Raw genomic sequence first — 24,009 nt, 5'->3', positions numbered from 1 at the left:
GCCATGAAAATCAGTTGTAAACCTTGCATTTTTCCTTTTTTATAATTGTGAAAGAGAGGGTGGGTAAGTGGGTGGCAGTATGATGAAACTTATAGAAAACACATTATTTCTCATGAAATAGAGCAGAAGGAAGAGAAATTAAAGTAGGGGGAAAATCAGGTGGCAAGAGAGTAGGCAGAAGTCACCACTTTATTACTCCTCCAGTGCACATTTTTTTATTTAGCACACATATTCTCAATAGGAATGTGTCAATGAAAACGCAGTTATTATTCCATTAAACTGCTGTTGCCTTAATAAAGAACATAAAAGAAAATCCTACCTGAATAGTCAAAGGCAATCTAAAAACTAAATGCAGTACTGCATTAGTCATCTGAAGGTGAATGCTGGTTAAGAGTGGACAATCAAAAGAGCTTTGAAAAGCATTTTTGCTATGTGATTTACAGATCTAGCAGTAACAAATTACTTGTGGTTTGCCATATTGGCAGCCAAGTGCTAAACATAATGTAAACACAACACAGTAGACAGCTGAAATGTCTTAGAAGGCATAGAAGTTGAAGGCCTAACTAGAAAAGATCAAAAGGTAGATTATTCTTTGGCTGTTCTCAGAAGCACAAGCAATGGCTCAGACTCCTCTAGAGGTGCTGAAAACGATCACACGCATCCCATCAGAGATGCAGCATACTATCAACTAGACAGCAGCTCTCAATGCAGCCTGATTTACACAGCACGTGGAAGCAGCATTCAAAATCATCTTCAATAGGAAGGCAAAGGCTTTGCTATGGCCAATAGGAAAATCTCCCAGTGTGAAGTTGACATACTTCAAGTTGCTGCTTCTTCCTGTGTTATATAGTTAAACCAGTGATATCACTGCAGTAATCTCAATAACCACTACTGACAGAAGATGTAGGACAGGGTGTGCTTTTTCTGTGCTAGCTCATTGGTACTGTTTCCTTTTGCCTGTGGTAAATTCAACACCACACATTCAGATCCACTGCAGTACAAGCACACCTTTATGTTCTCTTCCAGACACATTCCTAAGTAGCTGAAGACTTAAATATTTAAATTCTTTCTCCAGCCATTCATAATATAATGTCTTAAAGCTCCTATAAAATAAAGGTACACAAGTCGGTAACAGGCTTTCATCTATAACTCCTGTGAAGCACTATGTTTCTCAGGAGGTATCAATAACTAAATAAGCAATTGTGAACTGTTAGAATTATTTAGATTTCTTAAAGGAAACACCACTGACAGAGAAAAAAGCAAGGCAATAAATATTCCAATACCCGTAAGTAAGAAATTATTAACAATGGAAAGAAAGACCAGCATTGCAATAAAAAAGTAATTATATTTTAATATTATTTTTGTCTAAGGCAGTATTGAGGCTGCTTCTTTGCATGTTTCAGAAATATTAGGCAGAGCACCAATATCAACAAAAATAATAGTGGTAGTAGTAATATCAACAAAAATAATAGTGGTAGTATTACTGCAAATTTCTTAATCTCAAATAATTACTGAAGTGAATAAAATGGTAGAACCTCTCCTGAGATTTTCCCTCATGACACTAAACTGAAACTTATGGTAAGTTTAGGAAGGATAGAGGCCAAGACAAGAGGAATGAAAATAGATATTCAAAAATTGTGTAAGTCATTCAACCTTCACATTTCTCTGGAAAAATAAAGAAACTGCTGTAAAGACCAACACGTGAATCATGTGACACAACACATCAAGTAAATCTGGTTTTTGATTCTAATTTCAGTTTAAAAACCTATACCACTGAAGTCAGGCAAGGATTCCAGTTATAATAAAGTCACAGAAAAGCTAAGGGGTGCTTTTCTAGCACACTCTTGATGTACAGGCAAACTTTTCTAATGCATACTAAATATCAGGCACTGGCCCTTAACTGAATTCCTCAAGATATTATATTCTATAGAGGTATAGGAAGCTGGTCCAGCATATTTTTCTATTCATTTTCTACTTGCTGAGCTTATTAACAGGGGCTGGAAAAATCTGTCAACAGAATACAATGAAACTATCTTATGAATGGTCAACTTTCAAAACTTAAGGAAAAAAATAATGAATTTATTTTATACGCCTATTATAAAAAAATCTGCTTGTAGCCCTAAGATAGAATAAAAATGAAATTAAACAAGTAGTCCAAACAAACTGCCCAATGCTGTAATTTCAGCTACTAAACAATTTTTAAAGAGAGCATTCTTTTGTATTAGCTTGTCATGGGTGGTCATTTTGCCCTGTGAAATATGCACATTATTTATCATTAGCATTATTTGTATACCTCTTACAAAGAGGCAAAGAAAAGAAAGCAAGACTGCGGCTTCTAAGAAAGTACCTACTTAGCCAACTTCAAAAGAATCACTGAATCAAATATACTGAAACCATACATTTAATCCCCACCCCTTAGGATCCTGTAGAAGTTCACATGGCTCTGATGGATTAGCAGGCTCCATCTCCTGGTTACACCATTGGGATAAAATGATGCTGTTCCACTCACCACAGAAAACAACTGAGACATATCCATACAGTTCTTACTTTTCTCATGCATTTCCTGTCAGATGGTGATCATCAGGCTTCACTGCAAGTTCCAAGCTTAATGACTTAATTCCTACACTAATGGAATAGACATTAAATCAGTGTTGACTTGAGTTATATACAAAATATATATTTCTTTTTTCCCCCTCTACTCTTTGTAACTTGATGTGTAGGTATAACACTCATTTATTCTGAGACCCTTATGCATTTTAAAGAACAATCAAACCTGCATTGGTACCTGCTGATAAGAGTTCCAGAAATTTCTATCTCTTAAAATGCAGAAACATCAAAAGCTAAAATGCTCTGGAACAATGTGTTTTTTGTTTAGATTGCAGGATAGGTTCTTCTTTCCTTATTAACTCAGTTATCTTTTCCCTCAGGTAAATATATACATATGACTGTGAAAAACCAATCTACACATCTAAGCTCATTCTTCTTATAGTCTACCAAAAGCAGTTTTTCCAGAAAGCAAAAAATATGTTTCAGAAATTAAAATCTGATTTTACCTAAATGTCAGCAAAGTCTTTCAAATTCCTTCTAGACCTCATACATCGCTCCATACTCTATTGCTCAAATGTGATAAACCAATACGCCTTTGGAGTATCAGTGTTCCTACTTGTGATGCTCTAAATCACATAGGCAGAACCTGTATTTTGAGAAGACCAAGGAAGATGAAAAGAACTTTTTGTTCTCTTGTGAAGGAGAATCTGAAATTGTGATTCTGACTGGAACACTGGAGAACAGTTTGAGGACAGGAGAAACCCAAGGGAAATGGAGAGCAGGAGTCCATGACAGATTTTTTTTGACAAACTTCTAAGGAATGTCAGTTCTTGAGGGAAGCAACTCCGGTTACCAATAACTTAGTGTTCCTGACAATTTGGTTTTATAATAATATCACAAAGAGTTGATGCTAACATTAAAAAAGTCACCTGCCTGGGTGGAAATGTCATCGTATTATCTTCTCATTCTGTTCTCCTTCCAAACTCTCTTGGAAGGTCCCAAATGAATCTGGAGACTGCAGCTTAAGTATGGGCATCATGTTGTACACTACTGAATACTCCCAGGATGACAAACCCTGAGGGTAGCACAAGAAATGAAAGAGAAGGGGTTCTGCTGTGCAGAACTGGCAACAGTGGCACAATGGCACAGGCAGCTCGAGCATGTTAAAAAAAATCATGAAACACAGACGAGAAAGAAGGCTCTCTAAAGCACTGAGTAATATTTAAAAAAAAGATATTTAATGCAAGCAAATATATTTCATATTGGGGAGATGATTTCAGGATCAGTTCTGACAGAGCCCTCAGATGTTGGCTAATCCTACTGAGATTAGTAGATATCCTTGGTGTTCATCTAAGTATAATGAAACAGAGATGACTCTACATATGTGCTCAGTATTGAACTGAAATTGTTCTTGTAAAAAAAAAATCTACTGTAGCCAAGTTAATAAAACCTAGCTATCAAACAGAATTCTTGAGTAGACAAAATTTTGCTAATCATTGCCACAGCACCCCAAATTTACACACAGCTTTGTAACCACAAAGACAAACAAGCTCCTTGATCTGAAAAGCTTGTATTATAATTACTTTATATGGAAAAAATTCTAAACCCATATCCAAGGTCCTTATGTAAAAGATTCAGCTAAGATGAAAGGGTCCACAGCAGGGCAAGTGAAAGTGCTTGGCAGCATGGAAAGACTTATATACAAAATAAGAAAATTGTAAGATTACTTAGTCAGGAAAAGGAAAGCTTTAAGAAAGAACAAGCCGGAAATATTACAAATTACGAAGGGTGTGCACAAAGCATTTGCTCTTTTCTACTCTATCAGATTTTACCATATAAGAATAAATGGAAGCATAAACTCAGCCAATAAGAGAAAACGCCTGTGTCTAGAGCACAGATTCTGCAAAAAAGCAATGCAGGGTTTTACACGGTGGTAAACAATGTGACAGACTGGAGCAAAAGGATTAGATACCTTTAGGCTTCACCACTGCAAGCTAAACACATAACAGCATTCAGAGAGATGCATTTGTCTGTAAGCTATTTTCCTGCTAGTACCTGATAGTCAAGGAATTTGCCACACACACATAATTGCACAGACTGCTTAAATATTGTAGAAAATCATTCTAGTGGAAAAAAGAGCAGGTACTTTTCAATGCAGATTAAATGAATTGGTGGTTTGGCCAGCACATTCCCTTAGTTATACTTAACTGCATGTAGTTTAAATCATACTAAGTGTTGTCATGTTTTGAGATTTTATATTCCTAAACAAGCAATGGCTTTCTCACAGGGTAAGTCTGTGCACCTCACGGGAGGATTGGCTAGCAATCTTTCTACCCGAAATCACAGCAGCAGGGAGCTGCAGGCTAATTTAGTCAGCTGTGAAGCATGATACCAGGCAAATTATTCTGGGCAGAGCTCCACATAGCTCCTATTAGGACCCCTCCAACATAAATTTTCACAACACTGTGCTGAAGCATAGCCTAACCTACAGATACAGAACATCATCTTTTTTAATTGCTACAGAACACACGTTAGGAAAGGATACTTTTAGAAAGTCTGAACTCCCCTTCACTAGGTAGGTAGCCTAAAAGAGGGGGAAAAAATTTGTATCCAGTGGGTTTCCTTCTGCTTCTTTGTAATCACTAGCTCATGTTTAAACAGAATTTAGAAATCCTTTTTAAAGCAATTTATGGAAAGTATATAATTCCACACTGACCAAGTAGATATTTGGTACTGGATGTCCCATTATAAATATCTAATGAAAAAAAGGAACAGCAGCAACAGTTCTCAGTGGGAAATACTACTGTGTGCACTAGAAATTGGGAGTAGCAGATGGTTTTTAGTGAGGTGGTAGCTTTTAAAATAAATTTTTAAAGTTATATAATCTTATCTTCAGAGTGTGGGTAGACCTCTTCAACAAGGAAATCTCAAAAAGTTATGTTTACATATCCTAGGAGAGATGGTCATCATACTTTCACTTCTCATAGAAATAAGAGTCAGTATATGCTTGCAAAATAGGATTCATTACTGAACTGGGTAAAAGAGCAACTTAACACAAAATTCTTGCAGCATCATAATTCGGCAATACTAAAATTATCTAACACTATCATAAAAAAGGAATTCAGTAAAGCAACAATCTTCCAAACACTGTCTCTCAATACATCATAAATACCTGCAAAATGCATTGAAGCTTTATTATCAAATTCACCAAGTGTTACTATATTAAATTATTTAAATTTATCTGTTTCTGTCCTTGAAGGCCCATACAATCAGGCCTGATTATCTTACTATTCCCTAATGAATAAGCAACCAAAATTGTTCTGGAAGATGTTTTTACTGTATCCTCATTAGTAAGCCATTGCACATACTTCTGGCTTGCTCATCACCATTTTTCTCTGAAATTCTGTATTCCTCTCTCAATAATGCATGCAAGTGTGTGGTGTTTTTAAAGGCTCAAGGCAGCAATTATTTTACTCGAGCATGTTTGGTCACTCTTAGCTATTATATTTCAATCCAGCCATGTTAGATTAAAAGTAAAAACCAAAACAGTATTCTTGAATAACACTACTAAACAGTTTACTACAATATTCAACAAGCTCTAGCAATTACTTTGTGAAACAATAAAAAAATCCTGTACTTTTTCTAAAAAAATAATTGCTCTTTAGAGAAAAAAATTAATCAGAATAACTGACTTCTGAAAAACCATGCATAAATTTTACCCACTCTAATATAATCTCTTACTCAACTTCTCTCAAAACCACATAATTCTATGATTTTGAATCTCTCCTTAGATATAAGCCAGACACGATTATAGTTTTATTGCTGTTATATAGCCTCATATTCTTGCTATTCTGACGTAAGAGTAAAAATTGTGTCTTTGACTATGTACCGTCACTCTTTTCAACAATCTTATTATATTTTTACATATATTTTTTTCCACTCTCTCAACATGCACAAGTATCAACTTCCCATTCTGGATGACAGAAACTGACATTTATATGCCTGTGATGAAATCCAAATCTTTTCCCTGAGACTACACAGAACCTTTCCTCATGTTTAAATTTAAATTACTGCTGCCAGCCTTTATTATCTATTATATAACCACATTAAATTTAAACAGATATGCTGCTGCCACTTCTGTGAAATCCCTCTGTAGTGCAGTTACTACACGGTTTTACTATCTTCAGTTTAAAAAAAATAAATTGGGGGCATCTTAAGTTTCTCAGTATTTATACCATGTAATTAAGCAAAATCTTTTAACATACACTCTGCTTTTAAGAACACAGAAAACTCTCAAGAACTTTTTCTTTAATCTAAACTCATGTCACAAATCCAAAGACAGTAAGACATTGCATTTGCACTTGAAAATCAGTAACACATTTTTTTTGTCATGCTTCTGAACACAACAGCATAAATGCAAAAGCAAACATTGCAACCACCTACTACAAAAGATTAAAGAGACTGTTCTGAAGAATATACTTCAATGTGGAGCCTCAGTTCTATTGAAGTGGCACATTTTAAAATTAGTACTAGTTCAAAACAATCTCAGGAGTTCTCAAAAAATACGGAATACTTATGGTTTCTACATGAAAAGAAAACCACACTTTTCAAAATAAAGATGGAAATAAGCTTTTGAATACAGAGTAAGATGAAGCTTTTTTAAGAGAGAATTTTAGGAAAACATTTTTCAAATAAAACATCAAGTTTACTAAAGAAAAAGTCTGAGATTTACTGTATCCAACACGTACATCTAGGAAATACATATTTACACACACAGGCAAGTGGAGAAGTTCTTAATCTCTACTTTTTGTTTTGCAGTCACAGGTTGTCCAAAGCAAGTAAAAAGTCAAATATTCTTTGAAATCCATAGGAATTTCTTGCATGTAGAAAAAACCCATATTTTTATTTTCCGATATTATTTTTTTAAAGAACACAATGTGCAAATACATTGCAATACAGCTGGTGCATTTCTGGGTTTAATTAGAATTCTTAGTCCTGACATGAATACATACACAGGAATCTCACACCTGACAGGAAACTGGCAATGATCTTAGAATGCCACAGACACAGGAATGTAAAGCAATTTTCTTGTGGGTGCTCAGGATTCTCACAATACACACTTTGACAATCTTCTGTTCATTTTCCTGACACATTTAACTTTTTAACTTTTCAGGATCCCTGCTTTGTACATTATACCTATTTAAATTGTCTTGCTTGCTGTTCAATTCACACAGATCGTTTGAATGCACACTTGGTGTATAACCTCTTTGCCATGATACACTTCTAAATTTAGTCCTGATGTTTTATTTTGTAGCTTAAATGTATGTCATGATGTTCCATACATTTTTCTCCTAGAGGAATTTAAGGTGTTCATTTTGAAGCATTTTGGACTATCAACTGTGTTAAAATGCACAATTTTAACACAGCAACGAGAAATGTTGGAAAACTCTTATATAAGATGGTTGCTTTTGTTCTTAAAATTACTGAACCAGACTGCCATCTATTGGAAAATAAATATTTTTGTAATTATACTTGAAAAAAAAACAAACCTGAAACTGCAATCACACTTAATTCAGCTTGAAAAGGAAACACCTTTCCAAATGAACTGTGATATAAATCAAGGACTTTCGTATATTTTTTTTCCACCTCATGTTTTCTGAAATGTGTTTTGAAGCACAGTTGCTTTTCTGACTCATGGAACAATCAAATCCTAGTTTTTTTGAAAGATTTTTATCTAGGGAACATAGAAAAACTGTAATATGTCAGCACTGAGCAAAACACAAGTATAAAGCTTCCCAAGCTTGCCTGTGCAGCACCAGTCAGGGCTTTCCATGTCTTTGCATACATAGGTCAACTAAAAAGCACATTCAAGTCACAATGGCCAAAATGGGAAAAACAAAGACAGGAACTGAAAGTAAAAATCTATGAAGTGACAATCACCCAGCATACAAGTAATTAAGAAATACTAGAAATTGCAACTAAAATGATGCATAGCTGTATGAACACCTTTTGGAGCTCTCCCTGAAGTAGAATTGCAAAACTGTGTTCAATCTGGCCTTTAATTTTGTGGAGACAATGAATAGGGGCTCGTTGCATGCTATGCTGTAATGTAAATATTTTAATGACTGGTAAAGGCAGACTAGGAAACATGGCATTAATATCTGCACAACAGCACACCAAACACAGCTGGAGCGGCAAAAGAAAACATTTAAATTATGAGATTTCCAGTGCAGCCTTGACTTCCTTTAGTTTATCCTTAATAAAGTACTCTTCAAATTAAAATATAACATTAACTTACTCTCATCTGACTTTCTGCTGTTAGCATTCAGTCTTTTCCTCCCTCTTCATTAATCATTCCCTCCAATTCAGGCAGCTAAGGCAATCTGTTCTTCTGTCACAGTTCCCCTTTCAACTTTTGGAAGGGAAGCCTCCTTTGGGGACATTTTCACTCATCTCCAGACCTGTTCCTATTCATGTCTACACTATGGGTGTACTGCTACTGTCCTTACTTCTACTTACTGCTCTATTGTACTCTCCCTCTCCCAGATGTCATGCCTTCCACCTCACCACCAATTTTCCTAGTCAGCTCCTCCATGTCCCAAGGAAATTTAAGAGTCAAAGCTTATTAGTAATTTGGAACTCGGAAGACTAAACCAAAGAGTTTCTTTTTTCATTTTGGTTTTTTTTCACTGAACCTCAGACCTGTGCAAACTCTGCTTCCAATTTGACTTGAAAATACTGTAAGCACATAAATCTCTGGGGTTTTAATACCCTGTCACAAATCACACACCTGGCCAACAGAAACATACAATACAAACATGTATTGTTTTCAATGCAAAATTAGATGAAAAGAAGTAGTTCCTTATTACAAACATTCCAAAACTAATTGTTATGTTGTTGGATGACTACCTGTCTAATAACACAGCAAATGGAGGAATGGATTCCATTCTGTCCTTAACCTAAAAGACTTCCAACCCACTTCTTTCAAAGAAAGTATAGAATTCTCCAAGTGCTCTATCATTGAGCATGCAAGATGCCCAAGACCAGAAAAGGAAGAGAATGTTCCTATGAACAAGGCATCCAAAGTCCTGCTCTCCAGATTGCCCTGATATTTTTCCAGTGGCTGTACAATGCAGAAACAATACTAGAAGGGAACGTAGCCTGATGTCTGTACTTTATCTGGGAGACTATACAACGAATGGAAACTCACCCCTATGCCATGGTCAGAATTGAGCACCACTTTTCCAGATGAAGCCTTTACTAAGTTATTGTATTAAAAAGCAGGCATTCACACTACCCTTACACTAAACAAAAACTGTGAGCCCCACTGTTTCAAACACTAGAGGTTGGCAGCTAAAATTCAGGAGACAATTCCAGCCTGTGCATTCTGGATAGACAGACACTCCTTTCTACAGTCCCAAATCAACCATAACCTCATTTAGTCTCAGCAGTTTTGGCCCTCCTGAAAAGAGCCAATTGTTTAAAAAAATGCTTTGAAATACACTTTGCCTCCTGATGTCTTCTCTTTCCCAAGCCTATGCTATCCTCAGGAGGTGGCTCCTGATGCTCCTTGCTCCAGCTTCCTAAGTTTATGATCCACAGGTTACTATTCAAATCAAATTCGCCAGTCTTGGCCCCCTATTTCTCTAAACAATAGCATGATGCAAAAAATTCTGATGTCTCCAAGCAGCCAGTGCCTTTGCAGAATCTCCCTCAGGGTCACAAAGGGGCATGACATAGGATTTGGAAACTTTTCAGATTGCGGAACTACATGAAGTTGAAAAGCCTTCAACAGTCATCGTCTCTGGAATCGACATAAGTTTCAGGAAATGGCACCACCTAACACATTATCAATGGGGAGCTAACTTCTACACCTCTTCAGAGCTGATGCCAGCACAGCCAGCAATGAAAGTTAGGAAAAATCTGCTGATATGAACCTGAATATGAACTGATACGAACCTGAAGTAACTGCTCCTTAGTGGAAGCACACCAGGTGTGGCTCCAGCTCTCTGTTGGAGCTGGTAACTGAGAAAGGCAACACTCAGTCCAGCAGGCAGAAAGAGTCTGTGCTCCAGACAGACTCCATAGGGTGTCCTGTGCTGCCCATACTTTCAAAGGGTCATGGTATGTGCAGTAGAGGCAAATATGAGGTGAATAAATGCAGACAAAATATAAGAACCTACTTAACCTACTGAGATTCTTACAGAAGCTTCCCATGGAGGAGAAAACTTTAAGTCAGAAAAAGTCACAAGAATCTCTCTTTAATACATACCCAAGCAATCTATTTCTGACTCTCCACATCTATATACATCTTCACTTCTTTCTCTCTGCATCTTCATGTTCTTATATAAATATTCATTTAAGTTTCTTCAATCATCACTGTACTGTCACACATCTTCCTTGACTACACTTGCTGGTCCTGCCCCCAGAGCAGTTTGGCAGCATTAACCTTTGCAATCATTTTCAGAGGTACACATATCTCTTCACTTTAGTGCTTCTTCCCAATTACTCTTTCATGGCCCCTTACAGAGCATGTTGATTTTCATATCACCCAGGGAGCCTAAACACAAAGGGAAGGCAGTACCTGCCCAAAATTAAAAGGTGTATCAAAAATGGAAGCAACTTCCATTTTTTTAATGCAAGGTAGCCAGGTAGCATCTGAACAGACTGAATAACCCTAAAATACATTAAAAATGAAATGGCTGCTTTAGAACAAACAGGAAAATCTCATATCACAGCAGAGTCCTCTCCATACGGATCTGTATAGCTGGGTTTACTGCAGGGGGAAACATATTCTGCCCTCCATGCTAACTTCATGTTGGGAGTGCACAGCCATCATCTTGACTACAGTTTTCTCTAAAAGAAAAGCTGGATGCCCCAGCAGGAAAGCACCATAAAATGCTTCAAACAGTCTCCAATTTCAAAGATTTGTTTCCACATCTAGTTCAATTCAAAATATATGAAATATCTAGAAAATATATTGCCTAATTTACCTTTATATTTCCCTGTCGCAGAAATTACAGATTTAGTGTCTGAATACTTTCTATTCATATTGTACTTCATTTAGGCCTGAGCAGACAGATTTATATGGAATACATTTTCTGCAAAACAGCAGCTGAGAAGATTTAAATAGCAGTTAGCACCTAAATTCAGAGAGACACTAGACAAGCGTCTAAAAATGATTAAATGGGATTAGTATCTTGTTCAAATTCAGTTCAATATGAGTTATGTATCTAAACATTCAAACATCTAGAAGGGCTTTTCAAAAGTATCTACTGCATTTCAGGGTAGCTACGCATCTTCGGAAATCTCATTTTGTCTACATATGTCATAATAAATCCTCCAAAACATGAAAGTCTTTAACTTGCCATGGTTTTCCTCACACAAGAGAGCATAATTTTTCTTAACTTACGAAAAACATTAACTGAAATTTAGAACTTAGCAGTTTTCCTTTGTTCTCTGCTTTATTCCCTGAGCAATCACATTTATTTAGTGTCACAATTTAAGTTTGTCTAAACCAGCTAAAACCAGGAAACCTAATGAGGAAGAGAATTAAAAAAAAACCTTGTTACAGTAAAGAAAAAATGAATCCTAGACTACTTTATTCATAATATTAGTAGCAATGAAGTTATCTTCAACTGTAGCTGGAAATCACTGAAGTATCACAACCACAATTATCTGTATTAGAGATTCAATCTTCAATACCATTAGGCCACCATGAAAGCTATATAGTAATAAAATGTAGAAGAAAAATAACTGAGGATGTTTAGCTGGTTCTTTTGGTGGCATATCTGATCAGATTCTGTTAACATTTAGCATTCAGTATTAAACATACTGACCTCCACTGATTTCACAAAAAAACCCTTCCTTGCACTCGCCATGCTCAAAACAAGTAACCTGAATTAGTGGTGACATGAAAAGCCATTCTGAGGTGTGCTAAGCAATACCTTTGAGAAATGAAGGGAACATTACATTCTAAATCTGTAAGATGCCATGTTATATTTTTTTTATTATGTTACCTTGCACTATTCTCACTCTTTTATTATTTCTTTCTTGAATGTGCTATAAATAAATCAGATGTAACTGAATACATTGTCCTTGTATCCCATCTTACTTACTACATTAAGCTTGGTTTGGCTTCCACTGGTCATAAGATCTTCCTCTGATACTTTACTAAAATTTTCCAGATAATGGTCTGATAGTGTATGAGACAGATCTTCAAAAGAGTATTCCTTTTCTTGGCACAATTTGATTTCATCTAAGAGCTTTGATAATTCTCCAGTCACAGCTTCACCTTTAAAAACAGACACACCATTAGTCAGTTATTAGAATACCAGGGTAATTTATGCCTAAAAAGGAAATGCATATTCTTTAAACTTTATCATCTATTATTTTCCATACCTTATCTTCTAAACAATGATCTTCATGCACCATTCTCTGCTCAAAAATAATGGCATCTTGTTCCAGGCTAGGAATTTGCTTGAGGCAATCTACATACTTCTGCATTGCCCTGTACCTTGCATTTAATTAGGATGAATATATACTTACCCTTTCTGTGTTTTCTAATCCTGAAAATTTATAGAAATAGCAACTGTCCAAGAATGTAAAATTAATCCAGGGAAGGAAAGTTTCTACAAACATACAAAATCAATACCCCATACTCTGCATCGGATTCATGTTTGCTGCTGTAATTAATTAATACACTACATAAGCTCTGTAAACTGTGAGTGACTAAGAATGCATATCTCCCCCATCAAAGCAGCTATGCTTTATGAATAATTCTTGCTCACTCTCCCAGGATTAAATGGAATAGTGGAAGAATATACTGGGCAAACCCTACATGCTTAAAACATGCCCTCCTACAGCAGTCTGTCAGAAACCCACACTTAGTGCGTTCTGCACCGTGTTTCATGTTTTCTCCTTAATTTTTCTGATTTCTTAACTAAAGAAATCTACCAGAACACTAAGACAATAGGCCTTCTGTGTCTATACTGAGGACCACTATTGGAAATAGCAGTCGTAATAAGTACTAGAAACACACTGAGTGCTAACCATTCTGCAAATAATCCACAGATAGCAGCAAGGCCTCCACAGACTGAAAAGCTACTCATTATGATCAACCACATTGGGTTCTGATTATGTACTGTGTGTGTGTTACACAGCTACCTTTAGTAATAGCAATGAAAAATGAAAAACACCAAGAGTTTCCAGGAGCAAGTAAGAAACCCCTTTTTTAAACTAGGTTTACAACAGTCATAAGGTGAAAGCTGCAGTGCCTAGACTTGATAAAAAACAGATGCTTCCATGTTACTCCATCTTTGGAAATAAAATGCTGAAAAGGAAAAACAGAGTGAGCATATTAAGCTCAGCATACATAAACCAGACTTAAGTGCATTCACATAACTACAGAATCCACTGATAAAACTGTATCTGCTTGGTCTAGAACTCTGTTCCATTTTTTTCATAGTTGCTGTTTGCGATGCTAAGTAAACACAAATACTCAAAAATATATTTAAAGTATAACCATGGCCAGTTATTACCAAAATTTTCAGAGACAAGACTAGAAGTGGTGAATTAAAAGCATTTAATCTTTCTACTCTTAGTCAATGGTAGCTTTGCACAAAACTTGTAAATTAAGAAAAATTATAATTGGGTTTATTTATATTCTGCTTTTTAATTAGTAAATTGGGATTATTCCAGATTAATATTATAACTAAAAATTGGAACTAAAATGCCTAAATATTAAAAACTACTCCAAAATCATGATACAATGATTTTTTTAAAAAGAACAAGAACTACTGCTTCCTACAGAACTACGTTCATGTCCCTAGTCCCACGTTCTCCCACATATGGCCTGCAGTATTTCTTACTAAGCAAGAATGTGTTCTGTGTGACAAAACTGGACTCTGGGTAAGAGTGCACTAGTTGACTGGCTGATTGCAGCCAGAATACATAAGAGACAGATTTTACCTATTTCTTTCAGGGCAGGGACTAATTAGGGCCTTTCGCCTCTATCCAGCTCCCTATTTTCATGCAAGTCACAGAAAGGTAATTGATACAGCTATCCCTCTTCCAAAGTTGGTTTAAATTATCTGAAATTAGATTGTCAGTGAATGGCAGACAGATGGATGGGAAGCACGATCAAGTACTATTTCTCTCCTTTAGTATCAGATTACAGAATACACAAGCAAAAGCCAGGTAGGATGTTTTACATTATTTATACCTTGTAAGAGGAAATAAGGAATGTGAGATCATAACCTTATTATTTTAAAAAGTAATACATATTTTAAAATTATTTGCTGCTTAATTTCAGAACAGACATTTCTATTGCACAGTTGGCTTCACAATCCTGCTAATCTCAAAGGAGCTATTTATCTTCACATACCACATATGTGTTAAGCACCCCAATGGGAAATATTATAGGAACTACAACATTTGTTCACTATTACCATGAAGATCATAACCTGACATGCATCAGGAAGCTTCATTCTCTCATGAATAAAAACTCTCCCAGTGAACATGTTAAAGAAAAAAAAACACGTTAAAAAAAGACCAAAAAAACTCAACAAACAAAAAAAATCACTACTAAGCAAAATAACTCACACAACAAAACCAAGGACAGGTTCAGTTATTTGCCAGCAGTCAATTACATTCATTCTGGATGATTACTGAAGATAGAAGTCAGGTTTGGTTCTACAGGTGGATGACTTTCATGAAAGACACCACACTCAGGACATGCCCTGTTTTAGTGGCTATGGTGAGGAAATGGTAAATCAGAACATAAAATGAAAGCACATGCACACAAGTGACTGCTACAGTGTATGAAAGCTGTGTTAGAAGACAAAAGGAAGAGCAGTACATTTGTGACCTTTGAAAGAGGCTTCCAAATGTGAAACCATTGGTAGATGCACTCATTAGGGAGGATGAAGTAAACTCAATTTTTAACCCAAATACAAACAATACCTGCAGAGTATTTCAACATATTGAGTATTTTTGTTTTGCTTGATTATGCAATGGATAAGGTCAGATAAAGCAAAAATATTTAAGATCAAACAATGCAGTAAATTGCAACCCATTAGTGACCTGCCCTTTCTGAGAACACAGTTCCTTGCTTTTCTATATGACATGGATTACAGTGTATGTAAGTCAAGATAAGTGATTCATGGTAGGAAAAAAAACCAGATGATATCAATAACTTTCTCAAATTTTTTTCTACTTTGTAAGTTTGTATGAATGCTAATATTAAAGAGAAATTCAGTGCAGCTTTTGCATTCACAGAGTACATGTATTTACTTTTAGCCTTTGGAGATGGAGGAACTTCTGGAGACAAAACGCAAGACTGATGTTCTGCACATTCCAGTGGGCATTCCTCTGAAATGCTTGCATTTCCTGTTTCCATATATTCTGCAAGTTAAAGATACAAATACACTTAAAAGTCTGAATTAAGTGGGTTTATTTCAATCAAAAGTATATTTTCTACTTCATTTTTCATTAAAGACTTTTCAAATTTTCATATTAAAATCCTGTAATAATTATTACTCATAACAATATTATTATGAATATTAATATTGCCATTGACAAACATTAATATCACAACCCTGTAATAATTATTCATAAACACTGCTGCCAGGCAGTCATTTGTTGAAAGTACTGTAAAACACTAAAATGGCCAGTACTTCAGTCTGTGGAAACAGCTACAGAAATCTCATTGTAAGGGTCATCAGTTGAGACCATCCCTGTGTTTTTCTTGCCTCCTTGAAACATCAACATGACTGTTCTTTTACATTATTACAGTTAAAAAACACTTTTATTCTAAGTTTGTGGAGACTTTTTTTGTCAAGATATTCAGGATGTTCAAAATCCATACAAACATTGATATAAGAAAGTCAAATACTCTGCTTGCAGCACAGATACAATAACACAGGACATGAGGAAAAACAAAAAGCACCCCTGAAAATTTAGTTAAAAATAACAGTCTAAAAAGCAGTGTGCTGAAACTTCTGTTTTTTCTCCTTAAAACTTCCCTTGCTCCATGTTCACAACAATGTTTATAAAAACAGAAAAACATGAAATAATGAATGTGCTAAATTTCAATGTCATTACTGTTCTTTTCTTATAAATATCTACATTGTTTTCATGTGCTTTTCTCCACAAGCTACCTCAATGAAAGACCAAAACATTAATGAATTGCAGTGCAATACTAAATAAGAAGTTAATTTCTGCAATAGTGGCACTTTTCTTTTTTCCAGCAGAGTAACTGGTTCTCAATTTGGGGAGTTATTCTGCATCTGCATTTTCTTGAGTTTATTAAATTTTTTAAATAATTTCATTGTGATAACAATAATAGCATATGTTGCAACACACAGAGCACCAAAGCACAATAATGTCTTTCATCAATATCACACTGAAGGACTAAGGAGTTTCTGCGAAGTGAAATCTCCCTGATTTAATTTCTACAGTCTATAAATGCACTTGTTAAGATTGCTGTTACTCATGATTAAATAACAAATCCCAAAACCCAAATACAATCTGTGATAAAATAGACATCTGAGAAATTGAAATTGGAAATGGCATAAAACAGCAAGCAGTTTCAAAATGCCTTGCAGATTGTTGGGGTATTTTTTTTAAATGATATGATTTGAAAGTGCCATATATTAAGGTTAATGACTGGCAGTGGTCCCTGGCATTAGCTGTCATAAATTTCATCATATGAAAATTTTGTGTTTGTGTGGGTCTGAAAGCAAATACGAACTGTAGGAGACTATGAGAAAACTAACACCATGACAAAATGCTCTGGAATGTTTTCCAGCTCTGTCAGAGACAGTATTTGTCAAGTTAATGTGCAAGATGGGGATAGGATAAAAAGGAATCCATATCCAAAGAAAACTAAAAGAAAAAGAAAATTCATTAATGAAAAATGCTTGCTTGGTAATTATGCAACTGTCCAAAAGGAAACATAATTCTATCAGGTGAGCATTACAATTATTAGATTATTACAGCTATAATTAGCAGAGGAAATAAAGGAGATATTGCAAAGAACTCTAACCTTGTTCTCACATAATCATACAAGTCTGTGGTTTTAAAGTAATTCTCTATTTTTGCTCTTTGTCAGTCCTTGCTTCCAAACCAATGCAATTACTTCCTGGAGGCTAGTCCTGAAGAGGAATCCCAAGTTCAACATAAGTCTTAAATACTTACTTTAAAAACCACAGAGTTCCTTCCAGGAAATCTTTACAGCTGGCTGTCACAAGCTATGGCACAAAAAGTTTGCAATAGTCTGGCTGCATACCAGTGCACAACCCTTGAGACTTTGGGCTTTTGTGGGACTACCACTCCTAACTTGGTTTATACTATTGAAAATTCTACCAGATACATACAACATAAAGACAGGGCCTCAGTTTAAAGAGGCTTATAGTCTAGGTAAATGTACACTTACTCATAATACTGTCAGAGAGAGACACAGAACAGGTGATCTGTATCAAGAGCCAAAGAAAAAACACACAAAAGCACCGGATACTTTTACCAGCAGCTGCATTCTAATCACCTGCAGCTGGCTAGGAATCCATCTTCAAATCCTCACTGCTGGGTGCTTGAGAGACTGATCAGGGTGGATCATTTTTCTCAAAGCCAAAAGAGAATTCAGAACAAAGCTAAGCTTAGTGACTTATACCACTTCATGACCAGAACAGTGTCCCCATCTGTGGTTTTACACAATTTTAGAGGAAAACTCATCATTCCTACCATAGGGGACAGTAAAGGCTGTTTAGGACACAACCTGTCAAATTCATTATGGGAAGAATGGACCAGTTAACCTCTTCACCTTTCAGCTCAGTGTAAAGTGAGGACTACTGCAGCTCTTGATACCAAGAGTTGAATAAACTAGATCAGTTTAGTAGGATGGCTTTCTGTAGTTACCAGATTTTGTCAAAGCCCCGCTCAACCTAAATTGGGTGCTGTGCACAAAAAGTAATACCATACAAGTGGTCACACAGCAGTGGAAATAAGAAGAGTGGGGAACATAACTCAAGCAGGGAACAAGCTCTGGGAAGTTCAAACAGTTGGAACTCCAGCTTTCTTAGTTTCTGTAATACCAGTTAGGCCAAAGCCAAAGAGATGGAAAAGACTGAACATATAAGCAGAGAAACACAGCTGCCTCTCAAGCATGAAGAGAGCATGGCCCAGCTCAGCTAGAGCTGCTCCTGAACTTCCAAGGAATATAAAAGCACAACTTGCTTAAACTTCAGCTCCTCTTAGATCCTAATTTCTCACTCAGATGGTAGGGTTAGGAGCTCTGCTTTGTTTACAAACCTTGGCTGTTAGAGTAATGGTTATATTCACCTTGGAAAACTTTTTATTTTAATGATAAATAAAAACCAATTTTAATCCTTATTTTCCTTTAAATTAAGTATAAGCTGGTTTCTTTTTTTTATATACCCTACTTCAGCCATGCCATGTGGTAGATTCATATAGAATCCTTTCTAGAACAATTTTTCCCTAGGAAGACCAAAACGCTCATTAAAACCTCTAAAAAAAAACAAAAAGGCCAAATTTGACCAGAATATAAATATGAACACTCACCTTTTTAAGCAGAAGACTCTCCAAGTAACTAGATCAGAGAAATAAAACTTACAGAAACCAGTTGCCTCCATAGCCAATATCCCTGCAGAGGGGTGCTTATACCTCCTTCACACCTTCCTGAAGGGCAGCAATCTTCAAAGAAACCCTCCGCCCTAAGATCTTCCAGAACCTGTCAGGGGATTCTGCAGCTCTATCGAGTGCTGGCCCAGCCAGGAAACTCTCAAAAAGCTCCTCCCAAAACAGTTCACTTGCCCCCATGGGAAGGAACCCTCCAAGGCTTTGTGACCCAATTCCTTTTCTCTTTAAAGCAGCTGCAGTAGCAGGAACCTGACTGGGAACTACCACGGTCAGGTGTGCTAAGGTGACAGACAAGCTGAGATGAAGGCTGGTTCACCTCAGTCTCCTAAATTTCAGAGGACAATCTCTAAATGGTAAACTGAATCCCAGAGAAAGCCGAAATCAATAGATGTTTTTGTGCATGTGTTCAGGGAAGATAACAGAAACAGGCACTGAAGTACTCCTACGATTGTGAGATAGGTAAGGCTGCAGCTAAACTTTAAGTCACAACAACAGCAGTTAAATTAATTCATGAATGCAGTCAATGCTCTACAGCCTTTGCACAAGGGCCTACAGAAGTTGAAAAGGCCCCAGAAAAACAAAACAAAATGAACCCATAAACAAAACAGAAGATAAAAACAAAACCAAAACAATGAAGAGGAATTGAGACCTCAATTATTTTCATCCCATGCAGCTTTAATTAAATTCTTGATTGAAAATCTATCCCATTCTTCCAGCCTTGACTGAGGCTGGCATCCCGCACTCAACAGAATGGAAGATCTGCTTGTCCACAGAAAGAGGAGAGGGTGAGAATACATTAAAAAAAAAAAAACAAAAACAAAACAACAAAACAAAAAAGCCAGTGCTAATGTCACCAAAGCTATTTAGGCAGAGAAGAATAGAAGGGAGTTATGGTTCTGCAGTTGCTTATGTAATTTCCATTTATGAATAATTTGGTAACAGGTACAATGTTAGGTTCCTGAGCAGCTTCAGCAGAATAGAGAAATGCATTTTCCACCGCATCTCCCTCCATACTGTCTGTGCAGCAGAGTTTACTGGGGCTCATGCCATTTTTCATCTGTTTATCTACTATCTTGTTTCATAATAACGAGAATTCTGCTTCCAGAAATAGTAAAAGAGCAAGATTCTAATAGACAGCATAGTGGGCTGTGCAGAAAGAGTTGAAAGACAGTGCAGCTCGCACCTGCGTCACGTTCACATGTGCTGAAACTAAAACACAGCTGGTTGGTTTAATTTTAGGCCTACTAGCCTTGGCAAAATCCCTTTTATCTCCAATGCCTAATTATAAAAGCCCTAAGTGCCAGTACTGTTAACTGCTTCAGCACTGAGTGCTCTTGTTTCACTGCACCCATGAAATGCATCCAGTAGCTTGGCCTTGCTTGGCACAGTATCCTAGTTCTCTGCTCTTCCAGTACATAGTACTTACATATTTATTCCTTACTACATTAAGAATCTAAACCCTAATAAGCATTTTGAGTTCAATGCTAGTCAGATCTGATGAAGACACAGAAAATGATGTGACATATACAAAAAACATAGAAGTAAAACCTGAACTGTCATTTCTATTAATTCAAACTATAATTAACAGGACATTAAAAAAAATTAGCTCTATAGCTTACTCGGCCTTTTTCCTGCTGCTCATTAAAATGATCTTTTAATTTATTTTCCTTCTACCAGATAATGTGCCAACACCTCAAAAAAGGCGGCAGACTTTGCAAACACACATACACATAAAAAAACTTTTGCAGAAACTTCCATTGCTCTTTTCTCAGGATAGGGAGAAAAGGTGTAAAATAAAGATCACAAGAATGCTAGGATCACTGCTAAAACCTCACAAGCCAAAGGCCTTGCTTCTTTAAACCTACGATCTGTAAAAAGTAGTTGTCTAAATACTCTTTAAAAGAGGGAGAACAATTTCACTCCACAATTCTTAAATTCTGGGAGGGCATTTATTCACAGGTGGCTATCAGCCCTACTGGCTCTAGTATCAGCTCATGGGATTTAGTGTTACTACCTCCATTAACTGCTTCCAAACACAAAAATTTATCTCCTTCAAGGAGTTTCTTATAAATAACCCCAAAGCCAACTGATTTTCTTTCTAAACATTTCTTCCAACTCTGTTATTCCTCTGCATAACAGGCCCACCAGTAATACCAGTCACATAATTTCCTTGCCCACTTCTGCCAGCCTGTTCATATGCATCCTTTAGCCTTGGTTTTATATTTTGAAAGCTAATGTTTTATGGCAGGGACAAATACTATGCTATGTTAATACTATAAACTGTAAAGTGACACTCAGAACAGTGCAAGTGGGAACCAGAAAAAATTAATGACAATACTTGGTGATAACATCGTAGTCTATCCTTGCAACAAGGTGAAAGAACAAATCAATCCCACTTTGTCTGCATAAAGCACAACATTAGCAAGAAACTTAAAAAAATTGGCCAGTAATTTTCTGACATCATTAATTTAATTTCTATTTCCTATATGTCTACATGAAAGAGCCATGTAAGCTGCTCTAGACAACCATTTGAAGACATTAGCCTTAACAGGAATGTATCTGGAAGCCATGAAATCTCTCTCAGTAATTGCCCTTTCTTAGCATGGAATTCATTATGCACTGAAGTCAAACTCAATTATAGTACATTCAGGATTCCAAAAATTCTAGTGCTTCACTGATTTTTCAGCTACAATAGGTATTTATCCTATTTATTCTTCACATTTTAGTGAAGACTATAGTCAGCTGTCTTTTAGAGGAGGGTAGGTCAACTGCATCATCAGTAGTGCTAGTACTGAATCCTGATTTTTTCAACTTCAGCTCATACTTTGATGGATAAGGATTCAGTGAACATTTTGCTGATGAAAAAGAATATATGTAAGTTCCTCAAAAGAATATATGCGAGTTCTGAAGGAGCTCCTCAGGTTGTCTTAGGAATCAGAATGGCATCTTGTAACTATTTTTCATTCTTGCACATCACTTCTGATTATAGGCAGAGAGCAAAAATAAACAGCTGCTCATTACAAGACAGTTTCATCACACTAATAAGAGCTGAAACTACTAAGCAGTCATTTTTATACTTCAAGGCATACTTTTGAAAAAGACTGCATGGCAAAGCAAAAAAAATTGATTGAAATTAATAGATTTCTTTTTCTGTGTGTGTGTGGTAAAGACTGAGGGCAGCTACTGATCCATCAATATGAGAAACCCATGAGAGGGAGTGTGGTGCTTTTTACTCACAGAGCAAAAAATATTCATCAGTGGGGTTAGAGACTGCAAGGTTTTTACAATAGGGATAAAATGGAACAAAAAAGAAGCAGTAAAATTAAAATTAGTTTAGTTGGTGATGGGATTTTATGATGCATCTTAAATCAGTACCTGAAGGATGATTGATTTGGATGTCTAAGAAAGTGGGAGCTCTGACTGACTGTTTTCCTGTCACTGAACAAGTTCCAGGATGACGTTAACACTCTTTTCCTCTACATGGTACTGCATTCATGCTGCAGCTCTGTGAGGACTTAAAGGCTGAAGTTTAAGTCTAACTCAAATTAGAAACTCCCTTCTGTTGACAGGGGAAGCCCTGTGTCCCCCACACATCTCTTCCTTCCCACTTTTCAATTCACATTACTGTCAGTCACCTGGGACAGAGGTAACTCGGAGACTTGAATCACACAGAAGGCAAGCTAATCAAAACTATAGAAGGTATAGCTCTACATTTTTGATATTATTTTTCATTATTTTATATACATCATAAATATATATTTTGTATTCTACCAGTTTGTGAACTGAATCAAGTCACTTTGAAGTGTCATGTAAGTTGGGAATATGTAAGGGAACTGTGTAGGTGGAAGTAGAGGAGGAGGAAGGGGGAAAGTGAGGGGAAAGGCAAAAGAAAATAGAAGAAGGGAGAGAGGGAGACCTCAAGGCAATCTGTTAACTGGTTCAGCTCTAACATGAATCTGCTCCTTACAGGAATACCTCTCCTGCAAAATTTTCACTATACTTATAGGAGCCTTGTATCTTCAGTCCCTCATCTTACTAGAAAACTTTATGGAACCTGGTCAATTCTTTGATGTAGTTTGGAAGTAATTCAGAAAAGAAATGGCACAGTATGGCTACATGACCTCATTTTCTCTAAGAAATGTTCTTAGAAAATACAGTTATGAGGGAGCCTGTCAGGTGCAGAACCACCACTGAACTGATTAAAATGGCTTATTTAATGGTGGGAATAATAAATACAAATGAAGATGCAGCACTGCAGGGACCTCCTCTCTCAAATGCACTTAATGAAAGGCTAAGCTGAAAACACAGGGAACAAATTCCATAGAATTCCATAGAAATGGCGTTTAACACTGAATAATGTTGTAGTTCATGTTTCATCACTTTACAAACATCTTCTAGAGTAGAAGATTGACGTAAACAATGAACTTCCATCAACCTTACACCATGAACGTACGATGGGGAATGAGAACAAATGCGTGTACAGAAAACTTATTATTTCTCCTACAATAACAAGAAATACTGCCTGGTTTATATTTTTTTTTCATTTAAGGAAAATGAAAAAATATAATGAAATGGTTTGAAAAATTGCCATCATCTTTCAGTCATTTAGTTGCTACAAATCAAGCATTTCAATTGTAGGTTATCATTACAATTTAATGGCACTGCTACTGAAATATTACAATATGTTATGGTGTAATGAAGAAAGTTAAAAGACTAAGTATAAGTGACACACCATGGTAATGTCAGTGGCCTGCAAAAAAGAAAAGGTTTACTCTGAAATTCAAATATTGGACAACTTATTTTTGT

The 24,009-nt window shown here is 36.2% G+C and overlaps 1 protein-coding gene across 9 annotated transcripts in view; it reads right to left on the bottom strand.

Moving 5' to 3' along the window:
* Nucleotides 1–24,009, bottom strand: part of ANKS1B (ankyrin repeat and sterile alpha motif domain containing 1B) — a 407,265-nt gene that overhangs the window by 314,531 nt on the left and 68,725 nt on the right. For all 9 annotated transcript variants that reach the window (XM_063154820.1, XM_063154817.1, XM_063154828.1 and 6 more), the window contains exons 7-8: nucleotides 15,841–15,951; nucleotides 12,666–12,841 (exon numbers count right to left, since the gene is read on the bottom strand). In XM_063154820.1, the coding sequence (XP_063010890.1) occupies nucleotides 12,666–12,841; nucleotides 15,841–15,951 (287 nt within the window). The remainder of the gene's footprint in view (nucleotides 1–12,665; nucleotides 12,842–15,840; nucleotides 15,952–24,009) is intronic.

Source organism: Melospiza melodia, chromosome 4, assembly GCF_035770615.1.
Source record: "Melospiza melodia melodia isolate bMelMel2 chromosome 4, bMelMel2.pri, whole genome shotgun sequence".
In the NCBI taxonomy this organism is placed as follows: Eukaryota; Metazoa; Chordata; class Aves; order Passeriformes; family Passerellidae; genus Melospiza; species Melospiza melodia.
Note: the sequence above shows the minus strand (reverse complement) of the source record. Positions and strands in the feature narration are given on the sequence as shown.